Genomic DNA, 18,286 nt, shown 5'->3' with positions numbered 1-18,286 from the left:
AGTGAATGTTAAGTTTCAGCGAACACATTTTCTGGTTACATTTAGGCGGATTCCATTAGGCCTAGTCTTATCTTACATCTTTTTTAATCTATGCATTTTATCTTCTTCATAAACACCAAATAATAAGGAATGTAAAATGAAAGTCTTGGCTGCAGTTTAATTTGTTTATTATAAAACTCTCGAATATTCTATACAAACTGACTAAAAATACCTTTGTACACGACTCGTTCAACTGATGCTCACTTGAACTGCCCAAAATAATGAAAGGGTACTTCGGGGGGAGAACCACCCGGGAATTCACACCATTCATCTCCAACTACATTGAAGTTTTACTTGTTTTTCTTTTCATTTCTCATTAATAGCAACCAGTTTGCACTGCTTATAACTTCTCAAAATGTGATTTCTTATCATTGAAGAGCCAGGGCACCAAAATCAGTCATTCTAAAGCTGACTGGGAATTACAGGTTATGTGGCTTGAGGGGGGGGGGAGGTGTGGGAGGGCGTTCATTATAATCATACAACGTTACTGAGATAATTATTCATTCACACCTTTGAACACTTACAATTATACTCTTATTTTTTTTTTACTCTAACCACTCACAGTGTGCAAAGGAAAAAATATACACATGAATTGAAAAATGAATCCATACGCTAACAATAAATAAGCGCAAAAACGATTAAAACAGCAATTGACACCTGAAGACACTGAGAAAGCAGACATCGGATGATGACCATATAATTTTTCGAGGCAACAGCGGCGACAGCATATATGTGGGCAGGTTTAAGAAGCACCGTCCAGTTTAAATAACTTGGTGGCCAAGTCGAAAGGCTCAAAGGAAGAAACGAGAGAGAGAGAGAGAGAGAGAGAGAGAGAGAGAGAGAGAGAGAGAGAGAGAGAGAGAGAGAGAGAGAGCCTAGACTTAAAGGCAACCGCCAAACCTTGACATTATGATGAGTTCCAAATCCAAAACGTTTTTTTTTTCTCTCCATGGGTACCACCCCATCACCACCACCTCTTCATCTTGAATGAAAATTTCACCATAGAGAAAACTGCTTCTAATCTCTACCTGTACCTAAGGCCGGATATCAATGCATCATCTAGCAAAAAAAAAATACTCTTCTTCTTGTGCTTCATTGCACTTGCTTACACTAAGATAAACTACAACAGTATTTAAAAGTACACCGAGTACTACGAAAGAACATATCTGGCTACTGGTTTCTTTCTCTCTTCAGGCTATGAGCCTAGGATGGTGAGACACGGATTGTAAAGCGGGGTAAACACGGTAGAACGGTTCGTCAAACGCAGTTTGACAAACAAGTGTTTGAAGTGATGTTGAACGTGTGAACGGGGTTTTTGGTTGTCGAACATGTTAGTCGAACGGCTCGAAGAAAGTCTGTTCTCGACTGACTTGTGGGCAGGACTGAGTTCACAAACCTTACGCATTTGTGGCTGACTCCACTCTTCGAGTCGTTAGACAAGCAGGTTCGACAACCGGGTTCCAAGAACCTTTCGACCGTTTAAAATCCGCTTTAGACTGATGCCATGTTTTGGATTAAGGCGCTGGTTTGCCCAAGGTCAGGTGATGGGGACACTGGAGTTTATTATGAGTTTTGCAGAAGAACTCGTTATTCACTCACTTGAGTTTTGTCAGGTTTACGGTCCAGCCGCAGCTGCGCCAAAAAAAACTAAAAAGAGAAAAATGACGAGTACCATTGACTGAAAGAGTCAGTCTTGTCATCGTCTCTCCACTTCGGACAGACTATTATTTTTTTTAATTCATTCATTTACGTTAACTGTACAATGCTATACATAACAGACTGACTAATCCTGTATCACAGTTGAAGGTTCTGAATATCAGATAATAAAAAGTATATTTATATATTTATATATAAGATGACTGTGACGACCTCTACATTATATCTATAATGGAAACAAGGGACATGCTAGCTGGCAATGAACCGATAAAACCCTAATGTTAACACTAGTGACTACAATACCAACCATGAACATCGAAAAATATATTTATATAATCCTTTTAAGCTCAGAATACAATGAGAACTGTGCTTATTACATTTTTATTCTAGTCTCTTCATAAACAGCGAAAGCTAAAAACGTGATTGTTTATTTCCATTGCCAAAGTGTAATGATGTGTATATAGTGTGTGTGCCCGTGGAGTGCATACATACATACAATTTATATATATATATATATATATATATATATATATATATATATATATATATATATATATATATATATATATATATATATATATATATATATATATATATATACCATTTCCTAACATGTCCCAAGTTCGTGTGCCGAGTGTGTTAATAGTGTACAAGGAAGAAAGGCAGAGGGAAAAGGGAGGGGCATAGGATGAGTGAAGACACGGCGGGGGAGGAGGAAGAGGAAGAGGAAGAAGAGGAGGAGGAGGGGGAGAGGAAGGGGGAGGGGGGAGGGGGGAAAGGGAGAGGGAGAGGGACGCCCAGATACCATAAGCTTATAAATGTAAAGTGTGAGCATATTTGACTTAGCACCCACCACTAGAACTGTTATGCGAGAACACTATATTATTGTTACCATGGCTAATACTCCACACTGCTGGGGAGGGGAAGAGGGGGGTAGGGGGTTATACTAAAATGGCATAACACCGATATCATCTTAAAAATACGATCTGGGAGATGTAAATAAAGGGCTGGCCCACTGCACGGAAGTATGGCACGATTGTGCGTGTGAAAGATACGCATATGAAATATATATATATATATATATATATATATATATATATATATATATATATATATATATATATATATATATATATATATATATATATATATATATATATATATATATATATATATATATATAAGTTTGAAGAATTCACTGGGAGCGAACATTAGATGAAAATTTTAAAAAAAAACTAACTTTCCAATTTAAACCATATAAAAATAATTATGCATACAAATACATATTTAGTTATGTATTTCAAATCGTATTTGGAAAATGCTGGCCTTAAACTTTTTATCCATAGCAAGAATAATCCTAAACAAACGTTAAAAATGGCTAAATTGATCAATGAACATTTTAAAAATGATTAAATTGATCAACGAACATTTTAAAAATGGTTAAATTGATCAACGAACATTAAAAAAATGGTTAAATTGATTAAAAAAAATCCATTAAAAATGTTTAAATTGATTAACAATAATTTTAAAATTGACCAGCAAATACTTAAAAAAATTTGAAATTAATCAAGTAATTGCCTTTTTGAAGGGCCGTTCTTCTAATTTTTCACTCCATAATGAAATAAAATAGTTATATAGTGTTTTCATGTGTAATTTAACTATTTACATTAGCACAAGCAACTTTATTACGACTGCTTCTGTAGGTACGGGTTGTAAGAATGTCCTTAATTTCGAAGTCATCAGAAAATTCTAATTTCAAATTACACGGCAGGAATTGGTCATGGATAGACTTCATCATTCTAAAAATGGTAGGTCCGAAAAAAAAAAATGAAATTTAAATGAGTATTTTTTTTTTTGGGGGGGGGGGACTTTTGGCCATTTTCATAATTACAACGAAAGATTTGATCACAAGAACTTAAAAAATCAGCATGTTAAAAACAACATATAATATGAACATAATCTTAAGATGGACATTGCCCCGGGACGAAACTGACATTCTATTATTAATAGGGACCCTACAATACAAACCGTACCTTGAACAGTACAGAAGAAGCAATGGCGTTCATTATTTCACCGATTTACATTCTTTAATAAGAAAATAAAACAGAAAATAGAAATAAGTCTGACGGGGGGTGAGAAGGGATGAAGCCAAGTGTGTGAGTGGGTGTGTTCGTACAATTAGGCACCATTATTTAGAATATAGTTGTGACACCGATGGAGATTCTTCAAGCAGATCCTTTAGAAGATGGGAGAGAAAGAAAGATAAAATAAAGAGGACAAGATGATGAGAAATGTGAGGCAATAAGAATTAACGCTCCCTTTTTTTATTATCTCTTCAAAGCTTGTCCTTTTTTCAGTTTTGTCTTACTTCCTCTCCCTAGCTTTATTAACTTTTTTTTCCTTGAATTGTCCCCATTCGCATCTCCGTCACGGACACGAGACATCGACGGCATTACGAAAGACAAGCAACACGAAAAGCACCTGAACGAAGTGAACACAACAACAGGTGGAAGCCAAGTGAGAAAAAAAAAATATAATAATGATCACTTTTACAAAGACCATCGTCAGAGATAAAGAGATGGCTTCCACGAAAACAGACAAGAGCTATCTGTGCATTTTTTAAAAGATGATTTACTTCAAAAAGACGTCTTTTCATGTCATAAAAAAAAGCTCAAGTATATAAATAAGATAGTAAGGCTGAGGGGTATACAAGATTATTTTTCTTCCTTTGTAATTTTATATAGAAAAAAAAACACATCTCAAAACACCTATGAACACAGTGATGCCCATATATTATAGTCGACCTTTGGTGCACCTCGATCAAGTGATTCGGAAATAAGTGTCCCTCCCAAGTTCTACCTTATCGTAATACGTACAACACTTGTCCATTTAGTTTAATTTACACGTAATTCTTTAGTTATTTCCATACATGGCTACTTTGTCTACGTATTTCTAAAGCTTTCAAGTGATAATTTCTTTCATAAAAATCTGTCTTCACTGGATTGACAAGGAAGAGCACTTTTATTTGTTCATTTTACGTATTTCACTTCAGATAATGTTTTTCTATCGTTTCTGTAAAAGTCGATAATTTCTTTTTTCAAAAGAAGCACTGGAACACAAGGCCACTAAGTTTTTTATCATTTAACTCATGATGATAAAGTTGTCAGTGACGACAAACTTTGAGATAAAGTTGTCAGTGACGACAAACTTTGAGAGGTCCAAGTATTAAGCACAATGATTCAATTATTTTGGACTAGCCTGTATTGTATAATAAAATACAACATCTTATGTACATATCTCATTGTTTTTATAATCAACAACTATTCACAACTCCGAACACAACGTCGTCCCTTATTGGACCGATGCACATCTCATTTACAATCTTCTACGTTGCTACAACACTACTAGACAAGTGGCGAAGTGACCGAGGCTTGAGAGTCGAGATGGACGTTGTGGTGGTTGTACTGTGGGTGGCGTGGTTTGTGCTTCTTGGGACATGGGGGTCTGGGAGGGCGGGGGTGCATTGTTTGAGAGGGAGCATAAGTACTCTCATCTGTACTGCAAAATGAGCCTCCACGACCCCATCTGGCCTCTTCAGCCACCCTCAAAGCATCTGCCCAGTTGAGTTCCTGGGCGTGGGATAATGGATGGTCATCAGAGCAACATGACCTTCCCGAGGAACACCGAGATTCATCCTCAGATTCAGCATCCCCCATGGTTGATGATTCAGGGGAAGTCCTTCCATTGAGGAGGGGCTGAGAGTACCATTCAACATCGCTAACTTCTTCCGGGATATGATTACTGTGTGGATTTTCTGCCATGACCTGAGTGATATATCTCTGATCATGTTCAAGTTCTCCTTCTGTTAAAGGATGGCCACCTCTTAGACTCATTATTCGAGCCTCATAATCTGAATTATTGCTCATTCCATGGCCTGCAAGTGGTGATGGGGGGGCTCGTAAATTTGACCTTGGAGGGCGGGGGCCTAACAAAGGACTTCCATGTGATCTATGAGAACCCCCAGAGGAAGAACCACCGTAAGGAAGCTGCTGTAAAAGTAACCTAGCTGAAGGTGAATGTCCCCGACTACCAGTGGAAGCTAAGGTATTGTCACTAGATTGATCTCCTCCCATCATAGGTGGGGGTGGAGGAGGGGGAAATTGTAGCACAGGCCCTGATAGCACACCTGTTGACAAAAGAAGAAAATAATTAATATCCAAATACTTATTCTTGAATAGGTAACAATGAACACAGTTGAATCATTATTATAGTCTAAAAATCTCCCTGGATAGTTACCTTTTTCGGGCAGTGTATTGAAATTGTGAGATCTGTGGCTGCTGTGACTCCCGCTACGGTCACTGGATGCTGTTTTTGTCACACACTCCTCAGCTGTTGACTTGTTGGGCATAGAAGACTGGCCTGGGCTGACAGGTATATTAGGGGGCAGACGGTTTCCTCCAGGTCCTCGAAACATGTCACCAATAAGAGGTGTAGTAGCATATGGTTCTGGAGACAGACATCTGTCAAAAGAAAACATATTGAGTTAAGACATAAAACTTTACCAAACCTGAACTGCAAATTAGAACCTCATTCATGCTTCAAATATAAAATAACTACAACACTTTTAGTCAATATTAAATCTATCTTCAATCAACTTACTTTTGATCAACATGACCACCAAATGAAACAAGTCTAAGTCCATCAGGATCCTCATACACATCTTCTGGTGGCCGTCCTTCATAACCTCCCTTGCTGGAGGCTGGCGCAGGGGGTCTGTGATATAACTGAGTAATGGGCATACCATGACTACCCACATCTGTATACATGGTACTGGTAACACCTACACCCACACCAGCCTCACCCCAACATCCAGGATATTCAGACCATGGACCACTACCCTCACCTAAAAAAAAAAGGATAAATACACATTAGTTATATAGTGTTGTGAATACTAATACTATAGTAATACTGAATACTGTACTGAAATCAAGGGTAATGAAATGCCAGTTGGGTAACAATATTGTTTACATTATTTCAGGAAAGAGCATAATATTGAAAATAAGTGAAAATCATGTGAATTGTTAACAAGAATCATAATAAGTCAGGTATTAAAACATATTTCTGACTACATATTGACACTAATGTAAATCTCATAGCAATGGAAGAAAATGTGGATCTTACCTTTGCTATAGTACTGGGGACACTTGTTGTTCTGGCGTCTCCTGTAAATACAGTAAACGACTCCAGCTAACAAAATAAACAAGAGGAAAGCAGCAATGGATATTCCAACGATGAGATAAGTGTTGTTGTCAAAAGGAGAAGATTCTTTCATGTCAGGTGTTGCAGGAGATAATACCCGCGGAAGGGTAAAGTTCAGAGGAGTTGAAAGAGGACCAGGGCCTTGGGCAGTAACTCCTCTCAAAGTAACACGATAACTTGCACCAGGAATCAGACCTGGGACTAGTGTCCAAGTACTGTTGACAGTTGTATCTAAATGGACATGACTGCTGTTTGTAGCCTCAAATACCTGGTAAGAAATACCATTGTAAGATACCACAGAAGCATATATGATTCTATATAAAATAAAATGAATAAAATGAATAAAATGGAGACATTTGCAAAAAATATTGAATCAAAAATACCTAAGCAAGTTCTCAAATGAGAATAACCGTTTCAACTTTACATTTTTAAAGTCTCATTACAACTAATATTCTAATAGTATAAAATGTACTTTAAGGCAATGCTTTATCAGTTACATAATTATTTTTGATATTTTAAACTACATTTCACCAACTACTCAAAAACAGAAAATGGCATGATATCAAAATCAATTTCTTTGATATTCTGATTTCATTGAGACTTACAATGTTAACATATAAAACATCAAATTGACTGTACCTGCAAATTGTATCCAGTTATGCGACCATTTGATCCTTGAGCTGGTATGGGGTCCCATGTAATGCGTACAGCAGTGGCATTAACTGAAGAATAGTGAAGACCTAAGGGGGGTACTGCAGGGGCAGCTTCTAAAGTGGTGGCTCTCACTGCTGCTGTAGGTTGGCCTTCTACCTCATGATAATATGGCACTACAAATAATTCATACCAAGTAGCTGGACGTAATTTACCTACCACGTGAGAGGTAGGAGGAGCACCAGTGCCATGTAAGAGAACTGTTTCTACACTCAATGCTCCTTCCGGAGTTCCATCTTGTGTTTCCAAGGGTCTATATCTAACATAGACCCCTTCTAGTAATGCGGCGTCCACTAAAAGTTGCCACGACAACCGAAGCGATGATGCAGACACAGGCTCTACACTTACTAGGCGAACTACAGGTTGTGAGAGTCGTGCACGTATCTCATGAAGAGGGGGTGCACCTCCAGCACCCTGTGCCAAGGTTCTTATAGTATGAGTGACAGGGGAAGGTCGAGACAAACCATGGGAATTACGAGCCCTGACCACAAACATATACCTGGTCTCTGGACGAAGATCTGTCACACTCACTGATACAGGCGTTGGCGTATGACTAGAAGTGGCAGTCTGTTGGGTAGAGGCTGTAACCCAAGCACCTCTTAGGTCTGGACTCCACATCTGAACGGTATAACCCAAGAGAGCCGACAGACCTGGTCTCCCTCTCCGCCATCCCAATGTAACTACGGTGGTATTTACACCCAAAACAGTTACTTGGCCTGGGGCTTCGGGTAATGTCCCTTCATCTGGAATCTTGAAGAAGGCCACATTGGGATTGGTTGGCTTTGCAACTACTAAGGACGCAGTCCAAGTAGTCTGCCCAGCGTCTGAGGTTGCCGTGCAGGTGTACACATCCGTATCAGTCATTTTCAGATCTAAGTAGGACAAAAATATTGAATAGTATTAGTCAGAATTCCTTGACCACAAATAGAGGTAACGCAATATATCAATTATTGAATAATGGATGTAAGGCTACATTGTAACGTTTTTAATAAGGTTAACAGAACAATTTCCAAAAGAACAAAAAATAACCTTAAAGATTTCCATTCTAAATGGAAAATGTTTAAAATACATTCTAAATAATTACGTTCTAAAGCCTGGTCTAGCCTAGAATACTAGAATGTTTAAACATGGCCAGTATAATATTCCAAAATACAATTTTTAATATAAAGTACAATCTGAAGTTATTACATGTACTGTATAATGTAAAGTCAGAAACCAAAGTTAATTCACTTGAGGGGAAAACGAATATTATTCAGCAAAGTTGATAATGCCCTTTTCACTTAACAGTAAAGCCGAGTTATATAAGACTTGACGAAATCCCCGATACGATGAATTTTTTATTTTCATTAAAGTGTTTTCTTTGTAATGTACCAGTATAGGAATAGTTACTTTACAAGAAGTAGAAGATAAAAAATACATTCATAGCTTCTAGTAAACAAATTTCTTTAAAGATAAAATCTTGATACACAACTCAGTATAAAATCATGAAAGTTAACCAAAAACATAGAAAATTATATTAAAATAAAAGTCGACTATAATTTTCCGGAAAACCAGTGATATAAACCATTCCAAATTTATGCTACAAAATAAACAAGGGTTCATCGAATAAATATTCGTATATAAAGATTATAAAACTACCAAATTGCTCAGATATTGGCGGTACAGTCTGAATAAATTCTAATACTCAATTGCACATTGGTTAATATATAGAATTTCTAGTATATTTCTCCTCTTAAACACAAACGCAAAAATGTCTATACATAAAAAAACTGTATCCACATACACATATACAGTACGTATATCTTGTGTGTGTATATATATATATATATATATATATATATATATATATATATATATATATATATATATATATATATGTGTGTGTGTGTGTGTGTATTTATATATGATATACATACACCATACACACACACACACACATATATATATATATATATATATATATATATATATATATATATATATATATATATGTATGTATGTATGTATATATATATATATATATATATATATATATATATATATATATATATATATATATTGCAATATTCGTGGTCTTCATGCAAATATCCGTGACCTTACAGTTGCGTCCAGACAGTATGATATTCTTTTGTGCTCAGAAACTTTGGTTTCTAATATGAGGCATTCATCTGAGCTCCTTATAACTGGTTTTAAGAAGCCAATAATGTTGAAACGTGATTCCATTCCTAGGGCCAGGGGAATGGCGGTGTATATTAGGACCGAGTACCCTGCTTCTCATAAGTCCTGCTATCAATGTGGATGTCATGAGATTCAGGTAATAAAAGTTTGTGGCAGGCATAACAACTTTTATTTGTGTTCAATCTACCGGAATCCAGACATGGATGATTCTATCTTTGATTGTCTTCTTACCATTATGGCTAAGATACAAGAAGATGATAGAAAGGCTTCGTTTGTCTTTGTTGGTGATTTTAATGCTCACCATAGGGAGTGGTTGAGTTCTATCTCTCCTACCGATCGCCATGGCTTAAGAGCTTTAGACTTTGCCTCAGAATCAGGCTGTGAGCAAATCATAAATGAAGCTACTCACAGGTCTGGTAATTGCTTGGACCTCGTATACACTGACTCCCCTGGCGTTATAACTAGTAAGGTTGGTTCTCCAGTCGGGACTTCTGATCATGCCTTTATTTCATTATTAGTGAAGACTGAACAGCCTGTCCCTGATATATCATATTCTTGTAAAATTTATATGAAATCCCAAGCAGACTGGAATGGGATTTTGCATGATCTTTTGTGCTTGAATTGGTCACAATTATATAATAGTGTAGATCCTGTTGTCCCTTTGAATGAGAATCTAGTCAATATAATTGATAGCCGTATCCCTTCTCGTGTGCTAAGGTACCGAATGAAGGACAAACCGTGGTTCAATGATGATTGTAGACGTGCTTATTTGGAGAAGCAGGAGGCCTATCACCTTTGGAAGGGTAACAGATCAGATTTGACCTGGAACAACTATACTCAGCTTCGAGCTTTTGCTCAGAGAGTTTATGCCTCAACTGAAAAGGAGTACAATTTAATCATAAAAGAAACCCTCTCTGGTACAACTCAGGAACATAAATGGTGGTCTACCCTTAAATCTGCACTCTTTGGTGTAGATGCAACAGTTCCTCCTTTACTTAAACCAGATGGCTCAGTCACTCACTGTCCAAAGGAAAAGGCAACCCTTTTGGCTGATGTTTTTGACAGTAAACAGAGTAATGAAAAACTTGAACTTCCTCATTCCTGTTTTCCTGAGGCTAAACTAACTAGTTTAGCTTTTCGATCTCGTGAGATTAAAGCTCTGTTGATGGACCTTGATGCTTATGGAGGTGTAGACCCTAATGGTATTTTTCCTTTGTTTTTTATAAAGACAGCAGATTTCTTAGCTCCAAAGTTATCTGTTATTTTACGCAAGTTAGCAAGAAGAGGAGCTTTTAGCACTTGTTGGAGAATTGGTAATGTTACTCCTCTATGTAAATGTGTTTGTGGTAGCTCAAGTCCCACTGATTACCGCCCAATTTCCATAACTCCCATATTATCTAAAGTTTTTGAACGTCTTCTGGCAAAACGTCTTAATAGGTTTGCTGAAGGTAATCATCTATTCCCTAGTTTGCAATTTGGTTTTCGTAAAGGCCTTGGAGCATGTGATGCCCTTCTTACAATCTCCAATGCAGTACAGAAATCCCTTGATTGTGGTCGGGAAGTTCGTATGATTGGCCTTGATTTTAGTGCTGCCTTTGACCGTGTTAATCATGAGGCCCTTGTTTTCAAACTGAAACAGTTGGGAGTGGGTGGGTCGTTTCTTAGCATTATTATTGATTTTTTAAGTAGTAGATCTCAAAGAGTTGTTGTTGATGGGCACCATAGTGAGTATAGGAATGTGATCTCCGGTGTTCCACAGGGTAGTGTTCTTGGCCCATTACTTTTCATACTATATACACATGACATGTGGTTTGGCCTAGAAAATAAGCTTGTTGCATATGCAGATGATGCTACTCTCTTTGCATCAATTCCATCCCCTGAATGTAGATCTGGGGTTGGTGAATCCCTTAATAGAGATTTAGCTAAAATTAGTTCATGGTGCAAATTATGGGGTATGAAGTTGAATCCTAACAAAACTCAAAGTATGATTGTAAGTAGGTCAAGGACGGTGGCTCCTCAACATCCGGATCTCAGTATTGATAATGTTTCTTTAAATTTGTATGACTCTTTCAAAATTTTAGGCGTGATTCTTGACAGCAAATTTACTTTTGAGAAACATATAAGGTCTGTGTCTTCTTCAATTGCACAAAAAATTGGCTTATTGAGAAAGTCTTTTAAGATATTCGGTGATCAATCTATTCTGAAGAAGTGTTTTAATTCTTTTATTCTACCTTGTTTTGAGTATTGTTCTCCTGTCTGGTCTTCAGCTGCTGACTCTCATCTTAATTTGTTGGACAGAAACTTACGGTCTATTAAATTTCTTATTCCTGATCTAGATATTAATCTCTGGCACCGTCGATCAATTAGTTCATTATGCATGTTGCATAAGATTTTTCGTAACTCTGACCATCCTTTACATTCAGATCTCCCTGGACAATTCTATCCTGTTCGTAATACTAGGCAGGCAGTTAATTCTAATAGCCAGGCCTTCTCCATCATAAGACTCAATACTACGCAGTACTCTAGAAGTTTTATTCCAGCTGTTACCAAGTTGTGGAATGATCTTCCTAATCGGATTGTTGAATCAGTAGAACTTCAAAAGTTCAAAGTTGGAGCAAATGCTTTTTTGTTGACCAGACGGACATGAGTCTTTTTATAGTTTATATATGACATTTTTGTTGTTGACGTTGTTAATAGTTTATATATGATATATCTCTTTTGACATTACTTTTTTTAGAATGATTTATTGTTAATTTGTTCTCTTCAGTTATTTATTTCCTTATTTCCTTTCCTCACTGGGCTATTTTTCCCTATTGGAGCCCCTGGGCTTATAGCATCTTGCTTTTCCAATTAGGGTTGTAGCTTGGATAGTAATAATAATAATAATAATATATATATATATATATATATATTTATATATATATAATTATATTATAAATGGTATATACAGTACATACATACAGTACATGTGTGTGTGTGGGGCGGGGTTTAAGCATATAATATGTGTACACACAACAACATTTGAGTTAATTATGAACGTTCACCAAGCGTGTTTACATACCTTCAATCCTCAGCGTGCTCAGAGGTGTGATGGAGATCCGACCTCCTGCCGTGAGCGTTTTCCCCGCCCTCTCCCACACCACCACTGGCTCCGGAGTGCCCCTAGCTTCGCAGGGCATCTCGCCCTCTGTCCCCAAAGGCAGCGTCTGGTTGGATGCACCGAGGGCTATGATCGGAGGAGGCATATCGGCTACATCCTGCACCTCTAAATGCGCTCGAGCCAAGGCGGACCCAGCCACTCCTACGGCCGAGCAGACGTAGTAGCCTTGGTCAGAGCGCTTCACGCCGTGGATGGTCAGCGTGTTGTGGGAATCAACCGACCAGCGGCCGCCTCCCCAGGTCTGACCTGCTCCGACGACATTGCCAGAGCCTTCGCGCGTCCAGTAAGTCGTGGGTGGAGGCGATCCCGAAGTGGCACACTCGAATGATGCGGTTCCGTTGATTCCAACTCGGGCGTCAAGTGGAGTTACAGTGATCAATGGTCGAGCTTTAAAGTTAAAAAAAAAGGGGGGAGGGGAGAATGTCAGTAAAGGCTGTGTTTTTTCTACTGAAATGAAAGTAGTTCTTATACACATTCACTTTTTACTTTACGAATCAATGATGAAAATGATTTTTTTAGAGAAATGAATTACCTGTAAACGTACCATGTATATCAAATTATGACCATTATGCAATCCAAGTAAGGTAAAAACATGAAGCACGACAATTATAAGAAAATAAGAGGACAAGGGTTAACTTACAGTGCACAATGAGAGTTATGTTGTCAGACACTGCTCCCACCGGGTTCTCTGCGATGCAGGAGTACACCCCTTGATCTTCGGGGGACACGTGGTGGATCCTCAACACTTGACTGCTTTCCTCAAGGGTCATCCTTCCAACGGGGAGCTCTCCAGGGGGGTCAATATGCCGCCAAAACACTTCCGGTAAAGGGTCGCCCCCAACTCGACACACAAGTTCCACTGTGGATCCCGAGGCACCAGTGACTTTGCCCGAGGACGACACCAAGTGAGGGGAGACTGGGGAGATAAAAAGAGAGACTTCTTACCGAGGAGATAAAAAGAGAGATTTCTCACTGAGGAGATACAAAGAGAGGTTTCTTTGAATTGATGATAATATGCGATCATCATTAATGATGATAGTGATGAGTACAGAATGAAATATTCTAAACGAAAAATCTAGTTCTTAATAATAGATTTTTTTTGGTATGTAACAAACAGAAAAACTAAGTAGGAAAAGATAACATAAAAAAACTAAGCAGGAAAGGATAACAAACAGAAAAAATAAGTAAGAAAAGATAACAAATAGAAAAACTAAGTAAGAAAAGAAAAAAAATAAAAAAAATACGCAGGAAAGAATAACAAATAGAAAAACTAAATAGGAAAAGATAATAGACAAAAAAGCTAAGTAAGAGAGAATAACAAATAGAAAAACTACGTAGGAAAAGATATCAAATAGAAAAACTAAGTAGAAAAAGATAACATGAGAGGAAAATTCTCAATGAAACAGAAGGCCTTGACACTCACCAAGCACCGTGAGCATTGCAGCGGGCGTGTCCCTCCTACCGAAGACGTTCCTGGCACGACAGACGTACTTGCCCGTGTCCGAAACCCTCACACCACTGATAACAAGGCTGCCGCCATCGACAACACGATACCTGGAAGGGAATGGTAACAAAATTATTATTATTATTATTATTATTATTATTATTATTATTATTATTATTATTATTATTATTATTATTTGCTAAGCTACAACCCTAGTTGGAAAAGCAAGATGCTATAAGCCCAGGAGCTTCAACAGGGAAAATAGCCCAGTGAGGAAAGGAAACAAGGAAAAATAAAATATCTTAAAAATAATATTAAAAATAAATATTTCCTATATAAACTATAAAACTTTAACAAAACAAGAGGAAGAGAAATTAGATAGAATAGAGTGCCAGAGTGTACCCTCAAGCAAGAGAACTCTAACCCAAGACAGTGGCAGACCATGGTACAGAAGTTATGGCACTACCCAAGACTAGAGAACAATGGTTTGATTTTGGAGTGTCCTTCTCCGAGAAGAGCAGCTCACCATACCTAAAGAATCTCTTCTACCCTTACCAAGAGGAAAGTAGCCAAGGAACAATTACAGTGCAATATTGAATAATCAATAATATTTTTCTTAAAGAATTCGTTGATACAAGACAAAACAATCATTGCAAGTCGGTAACAGAATCAGGTACTGTAATTGCGAATCAATGTTTCGATGTTATTTCTACAGAATGAAAATCAAAATGCATTTGATTTCTTGATGAAAAAATCTATTTCAAGTATAATGTTTGATTATCAAGAAATATATATCTCGCCAATTTCTTATTTTTTTTTTTTTTACAAAATGCCAGATAAAAAGAACAAATTGAATCCTAAACAGAGGTTTAATCGCGATCTACCCCAAAAAATAAGATAAGTAACTTGTTTTTTTTTTCAATAGTAAGGACAAAATCTAAATAAAATATACAAAATGTATATTCGTTCAGTGTACGATAATATAAGCTGAAGTGTTTTACGATACTTCGTCGATCTTTCCTTAAATTTCAAGAATCTCTTCGTTTGTTTACTAATTTTGAGCAGTGAAATACTTAGCTAACGAGTAAGTACAGATAAAAACAAAAAATATTAAAGATTTTTCTATGAATCTAACTTGTATATTTAACAATTTCCAAATATATAAGTAGAGTTATAAAAATAAAGTCATTTAAAGGATATCTTTATATTTGAAGGATTAAACCCATCAGACATCCCACAGCTGCTGGATGGCACCTTGATGTGCGAACCCACCGATGGCCTTGTACGTCATATGACCCATCATTACAATAACGGCAGCAATAAATATCAAACTTAAGGTTTAAGGTTTAAAGGCCACTCATGAATGGCAGAGGCAGTGAAATTGCCCTATCACGCAGGATAATGCCCTGGAAACTGACCATATATACACATATGACCAACGCCCAAGCCACCTCCCCACGCAAGCTAGGACCAAGGAGGGCCTGGCAATGGCTGCTGCTGACTCATCAGATAAACCTATAGGCTCCCCCAAACCCCCAATCCTTGGCTCACAAGGTGAGGTTATCATTATTATTATTATTATCAAATGCTAAACTACAACCCTAGTTGAAAAAGCAGGATGCTATAAGCCCCGGGGCCCCAACAGGGAAGATAGCCCAGTGAGGAAAGGAAATAAGGAAAAATAAAATATTTTAAGAATAGTAACAATATTAAAAATAAATATTTCCTATCTAAACTATAAAAACTTTAACAAAACAAGCGGAAGAGAAACTAGATAGAAAAGTGTGCACGAGTGTACCCTCAAGCAACCAAAGGAACTGACGAATTTGATTGGGACTCGAACCCCATTCTGGCGTTCAGCAGTCAGGGACATTACCGCATCAGCCACTACAACATAAAGTACATACAAGCCACAAGCAGTGACCGTCAAAATAGCATAGTTACAAAAGCATCCATATCCTCCCTCGTTTCACTTTTTCCAACACTGAAAGACAAGGAGGAAGCTCACGAACCCCCGCTGATTTTCATGAAGTTTAATGCCACCCCTCACGTTGCGGACACAGTTTGAGAGACCATCTTGACTCCCAGCGCCCTTCCAAATCACCCCTAACCCCTCCCCCAAGAAAAAAACCCTATCTCTCAACCTACTTCTCGAGTCCTACGGGCACCCTCCATCCCCTGGCATCCTTTTCTCTATGCCGCCTAGGTCATCAAAGGCGCAGCGGGAGGGTGTAGGACAAGGGGTTCCCGTTGAGAGTCTACATGGCATTAGCATACCTTGATGATTCTATAAACTGGTTCTTCTTCTTCTTCTTAGTCTTCCTCTTCTAACTCATACCCCGCCCCCCTCTCCCCTCCCTTGCTACCAGCACGCATGCACAACTCCACTGCCCAAAAAACCCTTCTTTCCGTCCAGGCCTCATAGCCGACGTACCCGGGTACCAACATGGCCAAGACACAAAGAACGATCTCATCAGACTATATTTGGGAGGCTGAGGGCACGAATTCCTTGTATGCGTTTAACCTGATCTACATATATTTCATAGGATTTCTGACTCTATGCCCTGCGGGGGGTCTAGGAGTAGACCTCCTCTGACACTCGTAAAATAGATTACAGCAGACCATTTGCACTAAAACTCAATACTAGGATTGATTTAAAACGACAAATCACGGCACCATATTCACTGTAAATTGGAGGTTGTGTAATTTTGAAAAAATAGGTGTTATAAAAAGTAATTCGTTACATGTAAAGGTTTCAGCCTTAAATACTTTTGCAAAATGTTAACAACAATGACGATAGTTACTTAAAACCCTATCAGTCTGTATTATTCCCCAAAAAACCGATTGAGGATATAACTTACTAATTTATTTGTAAAGAGACTTTCCAAAAAGATTTTTTTTTGTGCAAGTAAATGACGACAATTACCTAAAACCCTATCAGCCTGTATTATCCCCCTCCCCCCCAAAAAAAACGATTGAAAATATGATTTACTAATTTATTTGTAAAGAAAGACTTTATAAAAAGCTTTCTTTATACAAATAAATAGGTCGATGCCAGGTAAAGACTTAAAAATAACAATCAGAATATTTTACTTGAATCTAGTTCTTCACAATTGTGAACGATAAATTGAACATTTCGACATGCACCGGGTTCAGATTCAACGATACAATCTCCTTTATTCACGTGCTAATTCCCTCTTCATCCCGGTTCCAGAACTCACCTGTGCTGCGTGGCTGGATCGAGCTGCACTCCATCTTTCTCCCAAGAGACGACGGGCTCCGGGTAGCCCTTCGGAGGAAGACAGGCCAACATCGCCGTCTCGCCCTCCGCTACACGGGTTGCCTCCGGCATTTGGCGGAAGTCATCTCGCAATACTGCAAAGATAAAAGAAGATTTTCTTGAAGTACTGTGGCGTCTCTAAGCTTATGGTCATAGATAATGGAGAAAAAGAAAACCTCAACATATTAGAAACTACAGTATCAAAAGTATCAAATAATTTTCTTCAACTATTTTCAAATGATTGACATTAGTAAAATATCTCTGATAGCACTGAGAAAATAACATAATGAATATTAAACAAGAAAGAAAAGTAGTAATAATATTTTTCCTTAACTATTTTCAAGTAATTGACCTTAGTATATCTCTAATAGCACTGAAAACAGACATAATGAACATTATACAAGCATGATATTCAATTCAAAAGTAACAATAAAAGTTTTCCTTAACTATTTTCAAATAATTGATATCAGTATAATGTCTCTGATGGCACTGAAAATGACATAATGAATATCATACAAGCATAGAATTCAAATTCAAACTCAAACTCGATTTGAACAGT

At 37.6% G+C, this 18,286-nt stretch overlaps 1 protein-coding gene across 1 annotated transcript; it reads right to left on the bottom strand.

Annotated features, from left to right (window-relative positions):
- Positions 1 to 3,626: 3,626 nt before the first annotated feature.
- LOC137649972 (protein sax-3-like) lies at positions 3,627 to 17,822 on the bottom strand. Its single transcript, XM_068382962.1, has 9 exons — positions 17,669 to 17,822; positions 14,427 to 14,557; positions 13,644 to 13,919; positions 12,905 to 13,390; positions 7,594 to 8,537; positions 6,877 to 7,222; positions 6,355 to 6,598; positions 5,992 to 6,215; positions 3,627 to 5,881 (listed from the first exon to the last, which is right to left on the bottom strand). The coding sequence occupies exons 1-9, from the start codon at positions 17,797 to 17,799 to the stop codon at positions 5,100 to 5,102; spliced, it is 3,564 nt and encodes a 1,187-aa protein (XP_068239063.1). The 5' UTR covers positions 17,800 to 17,822; the 3' UTR covers positions 3,627 to 5,099.
- Positions 17,823 to 18,286: the final 464 nt, after the last annotated feature.

Source organism: Palaemon carinicauda, chromosome 11 (genome assembly GCF_036898095.1).
Source record: "Palaemon carinicauda isolate YSFRI2023 chromosome 11, ASM3689809v2, whole genome shotgun sequence".
Lineage (NCBI taxonomy): Eukaryota > Metazoa > Arthropoda > Malacostraca > Decapoda > Palaemonidae > Palaemon > Palaemon carinicauda.
Note: the sequence above shows the minus strand (reverse complement) of the source record. Positions and strands in the feature narration are given on the sequence as shown.

What these genes read in the sequence shown, in the direction of transcription:
- LOC137649972 (XM_068382962.1), bottom strand. Translation starts at nt 17,799, where the DNA reads ATGCCGGAGGCAACCCGTGTAGCGGAGGGCGAGACGGCGATGTTGGCC. An exon ending in TGCAATGCTCACGGTGCTTG is followed by an intron (nt 13,920 to 14,426) that starts GTGAGTGTCAAG and finishes TTATCTCCCCAG; the next exon opens with TCTCCCCTCACTTGGTGTCG. An exon ending in TCCCCAGTACTATAGCAAAG is followed by an intron (nt 6,599 to 6,876) that starts GTAAGATCCACA and finishes TTTTTTTTTTAG; the next exon opens with GTGAGGGTAGTGGTCCATGG.